Genomic DNA, 16,665 nt, shown 5'->3' with positions numbered 1-16,665 from the left:
CTGATGATTTAGAAAATGTCTAGATAATAGGCCCACAGAAAGCAAAAGGAGTTTAATGTTCGAGACCTCTTTGAAGCAGCGTGTACAAGTTAAGTGCTCCCTCTCTAGTGTACATTAAATTACCTCTGATACTTATTACAGTGACCACAGGCATATTCAGCTATGGAAATCAGGCTCCTGGATTTTTTTTAAAAAATATCTTTTTATGGATGAATGCACCACTTAATTCAGAACTTCAATTTAATAATTCAGAGGGGAGAAATTGCACTGTGTGCTGTCTTCAGGCTGTTCTCATCACTGGCATAGCTCACCCACTACAGCAGAGAAAGGCCAAGCTGGAGACTTCCCCAGAGGCTGAAGGATAAATATAGTTGAGAAGATTAGCCCTCAGCAAAGGTGGTGGCATGTAGTCATGTACCTTTTGTGTTATGTGATCTTATGTATGTATTTTGAAAACACTACCTGATGTATCTAAACTTTATTTATGTTCTAAATTATTTTCTTAACTATGCAAGGCTTCTTAGAAATGCTATAAGCCTGTATTTCCCAAGCTCCCCCATCCAATAAAATATTCTTATACAGTTGGCACTCTAGGTAGTGGTTTGTAGTTCTGTTTTGGTGACACTTTACCCTTTTTAGCTGTGTATCATGCTGAGGTGCTTATGCATTTTAGCCTGCTGTAACAGTCAGTTCAAAAGCAGCCTTACCACAACACAGTGGTCTCTTGTCCTACAAAAAGTCTCACAAGTGAAGGCTGACTGCAAAAACAGAGAAAAAGAAAATGAAAGGTGACACATAAGGCCATTTTCTTGCAAAAGAATGACAAAAGGCCAAGTGGGGGAAGCAGCCACCAGCTAAACACATCTAGCTGTTGCCAGGGAAATACAAAGAAGTTGGAGTAGAATTGTTTAAAGAAGAAAGGCTGGATGAAATAAATTTCAAGGGCTGCAGCTGCAGCCATTACTTACAGAAAGTGGCAATGCATTATTTTTTTTTTAATGTAGGAACAACTTAATTGCCATCAATCACTCTTGATTGGGTGAAAAAACCCACCCTAGATGAGTCCTGAGAGGTAGCTTTACAAACCTGCAAGAGTTTAGCTGGCCATTCAACCAAGATGGGCTGTACTATTTTTCTTTGAGATATTTGTGTGTGGTGGTTTGTTTTTTGGTTTTTTTTTGCTCTTCCCATGGCAACTTCAGGCAGGGTGTGAGAACCACAACAGAGGGCAGGAAAAGGTGTTATCACAACGTATAAATCTGTGTTCACTTGTTTCCATGTCCCCTCATTGGAAGGACACAACAGACATAGCAAAGGTCCCCATACAGGCCAAGATGCTGATCAAAGGTGAGTTGAAGCTGCTGACTCCCTGCTAGATTTAATGTGTGCACTGGATGTTACAGATGACTCCTGAATTATGAGCAGTACTGAAAGGCTGGATGGAGGCAGGCTGTTCACCACCTTGCCTAATGTCAGGACTAGGAGTAAACACGTGAAGCTGGAAAAAAGCCTAAGAAAAGAAAAAAAGTGGTAGTTCTTATCATGGTTAGGGAAAAAAAAAACCACTGTGGAGCTTCTCTACTAAAACATGTGGGTGCCAGAAGTTTACTGACATGGACAAGTCCTCAGGTGGAAAGACACTCAAAGCTGTTGTGTGTAGAACTTTTGTAAGGCTCTGGAAGTGCTCTACGTTGAAAATAGGTGGGAGACTGGAAGAGTATTTGGGGAGAAAGTGTCATTTACGCTCATCATGTTCTTGCTGTTTTCCTGGGCATGGCTCCTGGGCACTTGTGGAGTGGGATTCTGGGTGAGATGGACCTTGGTCTGCCCCCATGGAGCAGAGTTCTTAGGTGTGTGTGCACAACCATGTCACTGCTCTTGGATGGAGGACTTTCAGCTCCTATTGAGGTGTCAGCAAGGAAAAAGGAGTTTAAGGATTGAGTGGTGGGTTGGGTTTTTTTGTCTGCTAAGAGTGATTCCAACAGAACTTGTTTCTAAGGAGGGGATGTGATTTTGTTAGAGCAGATACAACATACTAACTACACCTGAATAAAAACCAAGCAAGCCTGCAAACCTACCACACTTCTCAGTCTGTTACCAAAAGATTTTTACAAGAGATTAAAGCTGAAGGATTTCCAATGTAACTTTTAACAAAACACCAGATTGATATTGATAGTAGCCCTAGATCAGCAGCCCTATTCACTCAAAACAGCAATGCCTTTATTCCTGTTCATCAAAGACCTGTAAAGAAAGAACTCATAATAGAATTATGCTCAATTTTGACAGTTATTAAAAGGATAAAGTGCACACCTCATTCAGAGAGTACATAAGCCTTGGTGTTCAATCTGACTGAGCTACAATCAGTCAGTAACATTTTATACTATGTTCACATTATGATTTCTCCTCCTGTGCTGAAGAGCAGCACTTGGGCACCCAGTTACAGACAAGGGAATGCAAACTTGAAAAAGTCTTTTACTTAATGTTGAGTTTAAGACAAAGGTCCAAAAGGAACTATTATCAATTTTATGGTGCTTTATGGCTCAAGTCAAAGGAGTATTTATCAGAGCTCACAGGAGTACACAGAAAGCCTGCTAAGGGACAGATGTATAAGACTAACCCTACAGAGGACAAAGTCATTGTGGAATAAAAAGCCTTTTATTAGATTTTTACAAAATAACTTGTAAAAAAAATTCACCTTGTATTGGATATATGAAATATATTAACTTACACATTCCTACCCACTACCTGACAAATTCATAGTTTGTCCATTATTTCCTTGAAAGAGAAAGAACACCTGCATGTTCCATGCCCAAAACCCGAAGAAGGCTCTCCTATGAATTTTCTGTCTCTGCTGACTTCAATCCTACACAGCAGATGGTGTGACAACAGCAGATTCATTGAGGTTTCCTGCTACAGTTTCTCTAGCAGCAAAGTCTCTATATGAAGTTTGTCCCCCACACAATTATCCTGGTTTTGCTATTAGGAGGTATTTTACTTTTCTCTTTTTATAGCCAAGATGATTGTTGTTTCTGTTCAATGAACAGCCCCTCTAAATCAGCACAGCTGAGGGGCAAATAATCTCCAGCAGAGTCAGGGCTGAGGAATATCTGGGAAGTCATAACTGGGAACTGCATTTTCAGGCCTTGTCATCTGTTTCAAGTATCAACAGTTCTTATTTCATTAGCCCAGTGCATATTCCACTTAAAGCCAGAATCATGTTGATGCAGTTCAGAGACCATAGAAAAACCTTCACAGAACCAGAACACTTTTATTATAGTGTTTTAGACAAGTTAATTATCATTTATGATCCAAAAGTGTTCTCAAAACTAAAATTTAATTTAGCTTATCAATGTGATCAATTGCTTCTTAGCAAACAATACAGTTATGCACAGTTATCTTCCATTAAGAAATACTGTAAAATATATACAAATGTTGCTTCAGGCAAATGTCCTTTTTGCAAGTGCACAAGTTGCATTTTTCAACAAGTGCATTTCTCAGCTTCAGCACTGAGTCCCATCAGGTGCACAGAGAGGTCTCACCATAGTATTTTGTGAAACCATCTTAATTACAAGTTTACTCACCTCTCAAAAACTCATCCTGAAAGAAAATCACAAAGGTACAAGATTTATATACATAAAGGCACAGCAATTCTGTTGAAACCAGCTATGTTACAGTACAATGGAGTTCAATCAGTGCCTTTCATGCAACAAAGTTCACTAACAAATGTAAATCCTCTTCCAGAAAAATTAACTGCACGAGGAGTGTATCCTTCCCTTCCAGTAAGAAGAATAACCAGCTAGTATTTAATCAACTCAAAAGTTGCTACAGGAATTTGAAAGCATGGTATAAAATGCCTTTTCCTTCTGCTTAAATTTGCTAGACTTTCAAGGCTATTTCTTAAGGAAAAAACAGTTTCCAACGAAGAGCAAAGGTGAAGTGTTAAAATGACAGACTAAGAATGTTTCTATAGTGATAGTTTTATAAAAATGATAAATCTTACATAGGTGCTGTCCTAGGAGGTGGCATCACCAGCCACAGAATAGCCAGTTCTAGAGAGATATCAGGAGCTGATAGAAGAAAGCTTTGAATTCGGAGGACAGATTTGGATCAAGTATAAATGAATTTATCATTAGAACTACACCCCTGGTTGGTCCAGAGTCAAAGAGGGTCCATGCAATGAACATACCAAATGTACTTCTCTCTGTAAATTGATTTAATACATTCTCCCCTTCTCCTTCCTCCGGTACCAACTTCGAGTTGTCATTTCTGAAGCTTCAGAGTTTTCCTAGAAATCAGTTGCACTGAGAGAGTATTTGCACTTTGTACATCTGTCTACAGCTGAATAATTAGAAGGCAGACTCTAATTATTAGCCACCAAGCTAATCCACTCCCAGAGCTTTGAGCTGTCGTTCAATCTCTTCATCTGATATGGTGGTAGCTTTTGATGTTGATGCAGATGGCAAACCTCTGGCAGCTGAGGGAGCTTTGGCCATCTAGAAGAAGACAGAAGTTTTCTTTAGCCAGAAGAATAACACATGTTATGACAAGCTGACTTTTAGAATAAAACTGTAAAATAAAGGCAGCTAGGATAAACTATTTAAAACCCACATGAACTGAGTAAAAATAGCCATACCTTGCCAGAGATTTCAATTCCAATCTCATCAAGCACTTGATTAACAATATCTTGGCTTTCTTCCTCTTCATCAGAAGCATCAAAAATATCATCCAGAGTATCATTAACTTAAGAGAAAGAGAAAAAAATGTCCACATGAAGCAAGAACATAACTAATATAATCTAGTACCATCTTTCTACCTTCCCAGAACACAGGACTACCACTGCAGAGTAGTAATACCACTGGTAGTACCATTCCCAGTAGTAATAGCACTGTGTAAGGTACCAACAGGAAGCATCTGGACATTGGAGAGGCTCTCTTAACCTCTGCCTTGCAAAGCCTGTGAGCACAGCCAGGGAAACAACAGGTAAGGCATTTATAAAAATACTTGGTTTCACCAAAATAGTTTGGTACCTGTATATCCCCCCCACACACACACTGGATTTTAACATTTCTGAAAAACGTCTCCAATAGTTTCATAAAAATCCTTTTCCTCTTATTCCTCCAAATTGCAAAGTTTTTGTACTGGTTTGAGTCCACACCATTTAGTATGACCAACACAGTGGAAGGGATTAGGACAGGGAGGAGACTGTGCCAGCAACACCAGGAAGTCTGGCATTATTTAGTTGACAGTGGACACATGCACTCAGGAACAAGAAACTTGATGCCTCCCCAAGAAGTTGCCTTGTGGCTTAAAATAAAAAAAAAGGAGACAAAACCAAACCATACCACCATTTGGGTGAGGTTGAGATTATCAATAATATCTAAATGAAGTGTCCAGTCACAGAAGAAAAAGCATGTGCAGAACTATCAGTTACAGAAAAGACAGTTTTACAAGTTCCCCCCCCCCCCAGTTATTCAAACAATGTTTTGACTTGGTTTCAAACCCTCTTCCCTTCCAGCATATTCTTTCCAAAAGTATGATGAATGTTTTGCAGGAAGATGGGAAGGAATGGATCCTAGACTTAATACCTAGAGGTTTTAAAAACCCTAAGGTTCAGTCTCACTGCTCAGAAATCCATTATTTTGTTTGCTCTTCACTTTTGCTGTCAGTCTCATTAACTGTAGAAATAAAACTTCAAGCATCAATATTTCCAGACTGGCTATACCCTTCCAAGAGCAGCTACCTGTTCCCCACAGTGCAGAACTTACTCATTTCTTCAGTCATTTCCATCTTCATGTTCTCCTTCTGGAAATTCTGCATAGTTTGTAGTGTCTTTTGTGGATCCATTTTCTTATTAACTGCTTGCATTGTCTATTAATATGGAAAAAACTCTTAATCACACAATGAGACATTATAAAATACCAATATATTCATTTAGAAGGAATAAGAGTTTTCTGATAAAAACACTTTAGTCCAAATTTCTCTTTCATTGTCTCTTTACATCCCATGAGAACTGTAGACACATAACAGATCAACAGTACAGTCTGCACTTAGTAAGAAATATTGCTGTCTACTACTCTAATAGATATACTTTTAAATGTCTGCATCTTTCTTGCACCATGACCCTCTCCTGGTCTTATATTAGGAAAAATCAGCTGGTCTGAATGAAAACAATGGGAGAATATTTACTAACCTGAAGGCTACACACTTTAAAGAACTAATTGGCTGCAGGTTCTAATTCAGAAAGGAACATTTCTTTGACCCACCACTAGAGGACATCAAAAATATCTGCACTGACACAGAGTTTATATATCTTCAGAAAATAAGGGTCAGATGCATGATTAAAAGAAACAGGTAACTTAAATGAACTTAGTACCATGTCCAAAGTTAGTGCCATCCATGCTAAAAAGAACACCGAGAATACTTTGAAATCTTTGCATTCATGTATTTGCCTTGCTTGTTGAGACAATTGATCTCATATTTTTTTTCACTGATGGTTTTATGAGATAAACAATTCTTTAAGCTTCCCAGTTGATAGGGCAAAATATTGACTTTAAAAGTGACCAAAAGAACTTAAGGCCTTCCTCTCCAATACCGTTACACAAACTAGTCCATAGAAGTACCTGCTGTGTTTCAAAAAACATAATTTTTCTGGATGATGGGTAATTTATTTAATATTTTTGTGGGGTTTTGTTTGTTTTTTTTTCTCTACTGACTTAATCTTGATAACTAATCTAGCAACACTTTGGTCTGGAGAAACTTAATTCAAGATATATCATAGATAAAAACCAAGCCAACCATGTAATAATTAAAAAGCAAGACCAACTTGTTCACATGAACACTGTTGCAGGAATACTGTGTCAGCTGTTGAACCTGATCAGTCAGACAAGTCCCCTGTGTAAGTTTTTGCTACAGAGCCACGACTTTGTACCACTGAAGGGCTGGGATTGGCATTGCTGTGTTTAACTGGCACCTCACTGGATTTAGCTTGGACTGGGATAAAAGCACAACTTGGTTCTACAGTGCTGTGTGCTAATTCTGTTTCCCACACCTCAGGCTGAACAATCCTCCTTGCCAAAAGCAAACTCCCTCTTGATCAATTCAGGGAAATAGGGAAAAGTTCAAAACTAACTCCGATAACTGAGATTTTTCACGCTCTTTTATGAGATGAGATTTGTGAGAAAACTTAACGCAATACTGTCCCCTTAGAGAGCACAGAGAGAATAACAGAACTCCAGATTAGATTTCTTTAGGAACTTAAGATTCAAAGCAATAACCTACTTCTTGCCCAAGCCATAAAGCTATTGTGACACACTGCCTTGATTTCTAGATGAAGCATGCCCTACTTTTTCCTCAATAAAAACTGCTAGTGACAATATATACAGGCAAGACTCTGTAGCAGCATGGTTTGGGGGTTTTTTTATGTACTAAAAGAGTTCTTTCACTGGCATTAGTTTATTTTTACCATGTAAACATTTGACAGACATCCAACCTAAGAAAATATGCTTAGATAGGTGGTAAGTGGCTGGACTGACTAAACAGAAATTCAATACTATAAATAAAATTACATTTCTCTCCTGTATCCTCAAGACCATTTGGGGCAGCAGGCAGTAACTTCTACCCTTTCGATTGTCTTATACAAAGCCACACAACTTAGTTTTTGCAACCCTGTGCTGCATTTTGATGTGGAAGAATGTCTTGCAATGCCTTACTTTGGCTGTGGTTGACATGGCTCCTGCCATCTTCATCTGAGAGTTCATGACCTTCGTTTGGGTCGACATAGAAGTGACTTTAGAGCTGACAGCGTATGTCCGATTTTTCTGCTTCCTCAGCTGCACCAGCTGTTTTGCCAGCACTTTACAGGCTTCTTTGTTACCAGTCTTAGCCATTTTCTTTATTTCCAGTTCCTGTTCAAAAAAGGGGGAAGATTACTTCTACAGAATTTTCATTAGAAGACTATAATTAAGCCTTAATGCTGACAATGAAATTCCGAAAGTGAGCTATCTCTTAATTTTTTTTTTTATGTCATTTAAAGTTATATAAATAGTTCCTTGATTTTCTATCAAGGCTGTTTATCAGAACGAATGTAATGCTGGTATGATGTGACCACAAGAAAAGAAAACACAACAGAACTGAATTACAGTGTGGCAGCCCACAGTTCCCCCAAAGACCTCCACTTCTGCATGATGTCATATCCACTTATATGTGCACATCCAATTCCACATCTGGATAGGGAGCAACGCTTCAAAAATCTTCAAAAAAAGACCCAAAAAGTGAAGAAATTCTTATGGCCAGTCAACTACTAGTGCCAGGACTCTAATCATCTTTGATTTCTTGCATTTACAGGTAATCAAACCACATTGCTCACGTAAGAAACACTTTTTCAGCCTTGAGATAACCTCAAAACCTTTTCGGGGAAGAAGTAGATAAAGTTGGATGAACAATAATTAGAGGCTGTTTATCCTCATCATTTAGATGGACTTAAATTAAAACATAATAAAAGTGGTATAATTTATATACAACAGCATGTGCTTATTCCATAAGAAAGACACTTCTGGCTTACAAGACAAAAAAACCCCAAACCCCAATATGTCAGTTCAAAGAGAAATAATAAGCTATTTAGCCCAGAGGTACCAGGAAAAAGTCTGGCACAAATGTCAGCTGGGATTCTTCAAAGTATGCCTTCTGATTTGTGACTTGATAATGTAAACTTTGCAACCACTTTTTCCTTTACAGCCTTTTCAAGGAGGTCTTGCCATATTAGCTCAGTTTTTTTGTATACAGCCATTCAAGCATTTTGATTTTTACCATTAAGTACAAGCAGCCTTTAAAAGACCAGCTTTCTCTTGTGATCCTTCAGGAGAATATGCCCACTACTGGAATGAAGTTGCTTCACTTTATGTGCACTGGTAATCCAGAAAAGTGAACTTATAAAAAGATATGGAAATAAAAAGATAAGTACTAGTCACCAGGACATGCAAAACATGTAAAGGTGAGTGTAAACTGAGCCACTGCATCACCTTGACTACTAGGAAAGATCATTGTTAGTCTACTACAGAGATGTCACTGGTACAGAATCTTCTCTGTAAATTCCTAATTTCTAAAGGGTGTGTCAAACAGTATTTTTAATCCCAGAAGGTAAAGACTGGCAAGTAAGAGGCATGAGATTGCTCAAACATTAGAGGCCTGTAACAGAAGTAAAGCACACTAGCAAACACTGGTTTGTACCCCTAATTTTAACAGCAAAGATTTGAAAACAGGGGTTTTCTCACTAAATTGAAGACCTACATAGCATCTATAACTTGCCTTTTCAAGGTGAAATACAAAACTACACCAACCATTGCCAAGTCACTGCAGATAATTCAGCTGCAGAAATCATACATGGATGATTTTTATTCTTAATTAAAAAGTATTTGGGTAAATTTTGGGTCCATTATTTGGTTTTTAGAGGTTTGGGGCAAGTTTATTGAAGTCAGTTATGTTCTTGTGGAAAAAAACAATAATCAAAATTCATACAGTCGTATCAGGTCACTGAACTGAAACAGAACTGTCTGCATACTTTGAGGTATTTTTATACTTAGAATTAATATAATTGGGCTTTCTCAGAGTAGTACCTCAAAGATAAGGGAAAAAAAGTCTTTGTGAAGGAAGTACAAAATGAAATGTCCTAAGATTGACTGTCAAGCCCTTGGTCCTTCACCTGATCTGACACTGAAAATTAATATTTATTGTACATTGATCCTCTCATTCTAACAGCAAATTTTAAACTTTTTCAAAGACGTATTTTACTGCTCCTTTCTTCTTCTCCTCCTCAGAAATCCAACATTTCTGAAACAATTTACTGTACTGACCAAAACTTCATCCTGAGTATTCACGAACATTTAGGCGATTTCCAGAGTCGGAATATTTCACGCTGAAAAATGCCTTATCAATGAGCAACCTGTTATATCTTACATGGTCAAGGCTTCCAGAAACAGTTTCTCTTCTCTCTTTTAGTTTCTTATTCCCAGTTCTTGGTATTCACACGACCTGCTGCCATGAAACATCACCTCAATAGCTCCTGAAACCGGCTGGATTCACGCAGCTTTTCCCACACTCTGAGTGTGTCTTCATGCATCAAACCCCACCATCTGTCACATCCATTTATCCAATTATACTGCCACACAGGTGCAGCATTCATTCACTCGATACTTGAAAGCTCACACACAGTCAGTTTTAAATAGATCTTAATTTAGGCAAATAGTCTTACCTTTATTAGCTAATTTTTGGGAAGTTCTTCGTGAATGAAAATAACCACCCTATGGGATATTCACAATATCCTATGGGTTTTCAAGTGCTCTCTCCCAGTGGTAAGTCATGGGAACACGTGATAGCATTGACACTTTCCACCACAAGACCACCAGTTTACAAGCCTTTTAGAAAAAGCCTTCTGAAGGATAGAAAATGTCAAGAATTGCAGGAAAAAACGATGTGGTTATTTTATCTAAACACATTGTTTCAGGGTTTTCCTGTGTCAAGGACTGAGAATCACTTTTAAATATTAAAATTACGTTGGAAAAAAAATTACTAACTGAAAAGTGAAAAGGGGAAGACAAGTTTTTTTAGTATTCCAGTATTGTAAAGATACACTGAGTTGTATCTTTAACACTTTGCAAGTTTTCCATTACATCTTGTGTGTGTGTGTGCTTGTTTGAAAGAGCAAAATGAAGTTCCCTGCTCTACTTACCAGTTGTTTTTCCTGCTTTTCAAGTGCTGCTCTGTCTCTGGTTATAGCCCTCTGTGTACCTCTCAACTCTCGATTCTGCTCCTTTATTATATCTGGAAAGAAAATATTTATAGGGAAAAGTTTTCAATACCACATAAACATCTGCTAAGCACCCTGCAGGCATGCAGCGTGTTTGACAGCCTCTCTTTGTTCAGAGTGAACTGTCAGCACTTCAGATACATGAAATATTGCCACAGTACAATTTTATGGATACCACGATTGGGTTTCAGCAGCATAGGCCATATCCTGTAAGATAAATAAATAAATAAATAAATAAAGCTACTTTACTTGGGATGTTTCTTTGCACCATAACCATAACAAGAATCTTCACCCCACAGGAAGAGTTCAGTACAGACCTTTTTTTGGGAGTTCAACACCAACTCAGCCATAGCACATTCAGTGTCATCCCTCTGCTTTTCAACCAGTCAGGCCTAACTGCAACAGGTAGAGCAGCTGAAGAAATCTGATGTATGAGATCCCTGAGCAGCTGAGGAATTCCCAGGTCCACTAAAAAAGTGAAGATACTCCAAGATGCAAGTCCTGGGTCCTACTCTTCTCTATCCTTATTCTGATCTGACAGAGCTTACTCTCCTCCACAAATGTACCACACTGCACAGCCCAACTTCAAGTCGGACTATAAAGCCACAGTGTTTGAGCCTTTTCAATTAAAAGATGCTTAAGAATATCAAGATAGGAAAGTGGAGGCCTTTATAACACATTTAAGTCTCCTGACAACTGATGCAGCCAGCAGAAGCTTGAACACTGTCTGTCAGGTGAAACCTATCATCCTTCATAGGGGTTTTGTCCACTGTACTATTAAAAAAATTATTAGTGATAACATCCACTTATTAAAGCAAGTATTTTTGACAATCCAGGTATCAATCATGCTAGTTGCAATTAACTTCTGTTAGAATTTACAACATCTGCTTAGGTGTGATTCACCTGGGCAAAGGCAGAGAGGTAGGTCTGCATCTGACTCAGCATCCTCTGACCTTTGTAGAGGAAAGAAGTTAGTGGATTTAAGAGAGATTCCTCTCCTCTTAATGTATGTGTCTACACAACACTAGATAACTTTGGGTGAGAGTTTGAAAGGAGCAGACTTCACACAAACTTTGTTTAGAGCTCTTTTTTCTAATCCACAGAAGTAACATCAGGGCAAAGTTTGAAGCACATGAAAAGCAAATACGTACAGGCAGAGTTAATAACAGAAATGAAGGCATGAAGGATAAATTCTAGAACCACAGGCCATCCTTTTCATTTCTTAAGGCTTGGGGCAATTTTTCTATGAACAGAAAGAAGTGTTCACATTCTTCATCCCCACATTCAGAAATACTGTAACACATCCATTGCTGAAATTATTTCAACAGTAATAGGTTTGAATAAAAAAAAAAAAAAACAACCCAAACCTTCAGTAGCATTTTAAAGACGGAATACACACTACCTCCTTCAACCAATATAAATTCCTATTCCAAACAAATGCCCTGAAAAAGACACCTATTTTTACAGTGCTACTGCTACTCTGATAACTACACAAAAAGCATCTTTAGGAGATGCAGACTTTTCAATAGACAATAACGAAGAACTGAAAGAGGACACGGAATATAACACTGTTCTTCACACTGACAAAGCAGCAGTGGAAATCATTCTGAGAACAACGCTAGAGGCAAGTAATTTTGAAGGTAGATAAATGTATATTGCTAGCATAGCTGCACTTGCAAAAATTAAAGAAAAAGCTTAATAGCTACATACCAGACTGGTTTTTCTAACTATGCTAACTATTTAAAAAAAAATCCCTTAGTGTAGAAAGCTTGAGAGGTAGGAACTTCACAATGGTAAGAAACAAGAGCTGTACTTAAGTCAGGAGACAATGAGGGCGAGCATGATGCTTATGTCCATGCTTTCTGGTCTCACAGAATGGTTCAAACCATGGATAGCAATAAACTGAAAGCAACCACTGTCTGCAGCTACAGGACTTTTCATTTGCTTATAGAGGTGAAGGCCAAGATGGGAACTTGGCTGTTGTTTCTCTCTGACAACTGAAGCAAATTCCCAGCTTTGCTTGAGCAGACAGAAGATGATGGGGTGTTCCCAAGACAGTCTTCTGCCAACAGCCATTCCCGTGTGTCACGCCACCGTCTCGCACACCAGGGCAAGGAGGAAGCACCGCCATTCCTTAAAACAGGTTGGACAAGAGACATCCAGGAAGGGCTTGACCTGGATCCTACAATCGGCCTTGGTCACAGCAGCTTAGTGCTGTCTCACTCTCCTACGACCTGCCTTGGTCGTGGAAGCTTAGAGCCAACACCCCCTTCCCTCCCTCCTCAGGTGTCGCACCAAAGATGGGAAGAGACAAGCGGGAACCCTACGTGTTCTCCCCAGGTGATGCACAATTGGTGGATGCGCAGCGTCATTTTTGGCGAGCCCTTTTCAAACGCCGACCCTCCAGACGCGACACGGGGCACCCAACATGCCAGAACAGCCGGACCTGGGGCTCCCCAACCCACGCCACACCTGGGGCACAGCGACCTGGGGCGCTGAGGGGTCGCCAGCAGGACTTGCTGGCAGGTAAGTGACCTTTCCTGGCGTTACATTGGGAGATCGTCATTTCTGCTCAAGTTTTAGCGTTCCGGTGACAGCCTGGCTACAAAGACACCGACGCCAACTTGTTTCCAGCCCCCAAGGGCCGAGCGGTGGCGGCTCCCGGCGCCTGAGCCTGGATCCCACACCCGCTCCCTCCTGGGCCCCGGCAGCTCCCGGCGGGCCTGCTCTGTTCCCTCGCTCCTCCTCCCTCACCCACAGCCCGGGACCGCCGGGGCCCCGCTCCCACCCCTCCCGAGGCCTCAGGAACTCCCCTCCCCGCCGTGCCAGGGCCGGCCCGGCCCGGGGACTCTCCCCGAGCGCCGCCGGTGAGTCACGGCGGGCGGGCCGTGGCCTCCTGCTCCTGCTCCTCCTCGCCTTCCTCTTCCTCCTCCTCCTCTCCCTGCGACTTTCTCGGGACGCGGGGCCCGAAGCCGCGACCCCCGCGGGGCTCCCGCTGCCCCCCGAGCCCCGGCCGGGACCAGCCCCGCGCCCGGGGCCGTGCGAGGGATGGGGATGGGGATGGGGATGGGGACAGGGCTGGGGGGCGGCCGTGGGGCCTCCCCCGAGGCACCCACTCACCATCCACGGTCTTCTTCTTGAAGAGCGAGGCCATGGCGGCAGCCGGACCCCCACAGCCGCCTCCGCCGGCTCCTGCTGCTGCCACCTCCTCCTCCTCCTCCTCCTCCTCCTCCCGCGGTGACCAGGAAGCGGCCGGGCCACGAACGCCCGACCGGCTCCGCCTCCGCGGCGCCGAGGGGCGGGCCGGGGCCGGGCCGGGGCTCGGCGCTGCCTCCGCCTCCCCTCGAGCTGTGTGGGGACGGGGAGACGCTCCGAGCCGGGGGTGCTCCGGCGGCTTCGCTTCTCCGCCCGGCGGAGTCCTTGGCAGGGATGGGGCAGCGGTTTCTCTTCCTCCCCGCCACCCCCGAGCCGCGGGAGAGGAACCACCAGCCCCCCACCCCACCCCAACCCGGGGGTGGTGATGTCCCGGCATCCCCGCTCCCTGCACCGCTAAAATGTTTTTTGGGGTTTTTTTGTTTGGTTGGTTGGGTTTTTTTTTTTTTTGGAGGGGTTTATTCGCGTGTAATTATTAAAAAAAAAATAAATAAAAGTTTAATTCAGTTCAGCGGTGTGGCGCTCTTCCCGAGTTCGCCGCCTGGTTTTTCTGAAAGCGCCGGTTTCGTTGCGAGTAACAAGTTTTCGCTGTTTTCTTTTCCTGCGTCCCTTTAGTTCCTCCTCACGGCTTGTTCCAGGCTGGAATCCAGCTCGTGTGATGGCACAAATCCTACGGAAATTCAGCGGTGCAGCTGTAGGGGTTTGGGCGCTGGTCGCAGTCGGACACGGGCAGGGTCGGTGCCTGACTGTGACACGCACCGTGGGGCTCAGGATTTTTTTATTAAGGACCATCCCAGCCTTGAGCCCTCACCCCGAGCTGTTGCCGCGTCTGGGGAACTGATTGCGCATTAGTTTTCTAAGATAAGCCTTTGTCCTGAGGGTCACCGCCACCGTGCTTCACAAGATGTAAGGGTATGGAAGAAGGATTAATAATTTTCTTGGGTTTCAATGTCTAATTACAATTAATTTTTAATAAGGTAGTTCATAAGGTAGCTGAGGTTTCATCATGGGCAACTGCCTCCGTACACATCATGGCCTTAGAAAATAATTTTAAAAAAGGAGCTACAGTAGAAAATACAGAGCTGTTGGTTTGAATACTGGCTAGATATACCTTTGATTACTTTAAAATGTTGGAGGGGGGGTATGTAAATTTGCAAGAAAAAAAAAAAGTGATTGGAACATAGTAATGCATTTTGATAGCTAGATATAAATTCAACCCAAGGAAGAATTGTAAGTTTATTGTAGCAATAGCCTAATAAACCACACTTTTATAACCTTGCATGGAAAACCAATTTATTAGAATATTATAATAGCAGTGGAAAAATGTATGTGGACATAGGAGGGTACAGATTTTGTATTTGGTGTCAGTATTCCTTGATTTCCTGAAAATACTGATTTTGTTGTAAATAGCAAGTTTTCATTATTTTTCACGTGTCCCTTTAGTTATTTCTCAGTGATTGTTCTAGATTGAAATCCAGATCACGTGTGATGACATAGACACCACAGAAGTTCAGTGATTCACTAAGAGGCAAGCTAAGCAAAATACACTTTACAAGTTTATTCCTGTATGCCTGTACTCTTTGTTAGGTCAGATCAGTCAGACATGGGTTGGTAAGCAAAACTGAAATCCTGGTTTTGAAAATGCACAGATGAAGGGGAGGAGAGCACTTGTAATTTAGATTCGGTTCCCCACTTTCCTTGAGAGAGTGGTTGGGCAGCTTAACTATGGGGTACTCTTAAATTGTGCTAATTAGCTATGAGACCAGAAATGCATTTTTCCACAATATTTCCTCATGAATGTTTAATTGTGATGAGGTAAACAAAGATGTCTGTAATAAGCTTCATGGTTGCAATAAATAAAGTATGTCTGAGCTATTGCTTGCCAAGACTTTTTTTGTGCTCCAAGCCTCAATGCTGCGATGTTATTATATACTTGATTTGTATCTTTTTGGTAGTAGTGATAAGAAAAGCCCTTGAATTCATCTTTTGAATGAGTAATGTTTAAAGGTCAGTGTTTCAGGATCTATTCACAAATCAAAACGTAAAAAGAATATCTTAGTACTTTATGCTATAGACAAACTTTAAAAATCAATCAGACAGAAAAAAAAATAACCTTTCTTAGTGACTATATGCAGATATAGTCATAAAAGCAGGGACTGTGTGTTTTCTGTTTGTTGGATATGGAGAAAAAGGGGGACACAAAAACTGTTTCAGAAGGATGATACAATATCCTGTTCAATTTGAAACTGAGCATCTTTTAAAAAAAAAGTATGAAAAATGAATGATAACAAAAGCAGGTTAACAGCAGCAAAGCTGATGTTCAGTGTTCCAGAGTTGTACTTAGAAAAAAGAAAGGAGGAAGGGAGGGAGTGTTTGTTTTTAAAGATGTAGATAAGGAACTCTGGAGTATTTGAGCCTGTAGTTAGTTTAAACCAGTCGAGTAGGTTTGGTCTGCTTAAATCTAAACATGTTGGGGTGTTCAGGTGAAATGGCTGCTGTGAAGAGACCCTTACAAACTGGCAGACTGTCTTGGGATGCTTTGTGGATAATGACCCAAATTCAGTACTGTTTGATCTACTCTGGGCCTGTCTAATTTCTCCTCTGCAGATATAAGGAAATCAAATGAGGCCACGTGCAGTAAAGAATGAAGCTGTTAAGTTGAAAATTACAGAGGCCTGAGAAAGATAAATGATCAAAGACTGTATAAATGC

At 41.1% G+C, this 16,665-nt stretch overlaps 1 protein-coding gene across 1 annotated transcript; it reads right to left on the bottom strand.

Annotated features, from left to right (window-relative positions):
* Nucleotides 1–1,966: 1,966 nt before the first annotated feature.
* CHMP2B (charged multivesicular body protein 2B) lies at nucleotides 1,967–14,088 on the bottom strand. The gene is made up of 6 exons (XM_051779083.1): nucleotides 13,922–14,088; nucleotides 10,724–10,815; nucleotides 7,710–7,904; nucleotides 5,766–5,868; nucleotides 4,634–4,740; nucleotides 1,967–4,493 (listed from the first exon to the last, which is right to left on the bottom strand). The coding sequence occupies exons 1-6, from the start codon at nucleotides 13,953–13,955 to the stop codon at nucleotides 4,380–4,382; spliced, it is 645 nt and encodes a 214-aa protein (XP_051635043.1). The 5' UTR covers nucleotides 13,956–14,088; the 3' UTR covers nucleotides 1,967–4,379.
* Between the last annotated feature and the right edge of the window lie 2,577 nt (nucleotides 14,089–16,665).

This window comes from Manacus candei, unplaced genomic scaffold (genome assembly GCF_025592945.1).
Source record: "Manacus candei isolate 608988 ecotype Guabito, Panama unplaced genomic scaffold, ASM2559294v1 h1tg000014l, whole genome shotgun sequence".
Taxonomy (NCBI): Eukaryota; Metazoa; Chordata; class Aves; order Passeriformes; family Pipridae; genus Manacus; species Manacus candei.
This window is presented reverse-complemented; position numbering and strand designations above follow the sequence as displayed.

What these genes read in the sequence shown, in the direction of transcription:
- CHMP2B (XM_051779083.1), bottom strand. Translation starts at nt 13,955, where the DNA reads ATGGCCTCGCTCTTCAAGAAGAAGACCGTGGATG. An exon ending in CAAGAAGAAGACCGTGGATG is followed by an intron (nt 10,816 to 13,921) that starts GTGAGTGGGTGC and finishes TTTTCTTTCCAG; the next exon opens with ATATAATAAAGGAGCAGAAT. An exon ending in CCATGTCAACCACAGCCAAA is followed by an intron (nt 5,869 to 7,709) that starts GTAAGGCATTGC and finishes CCATATTAATAG; the next exon opens with ACAATGCAAGCAGTTAATAA.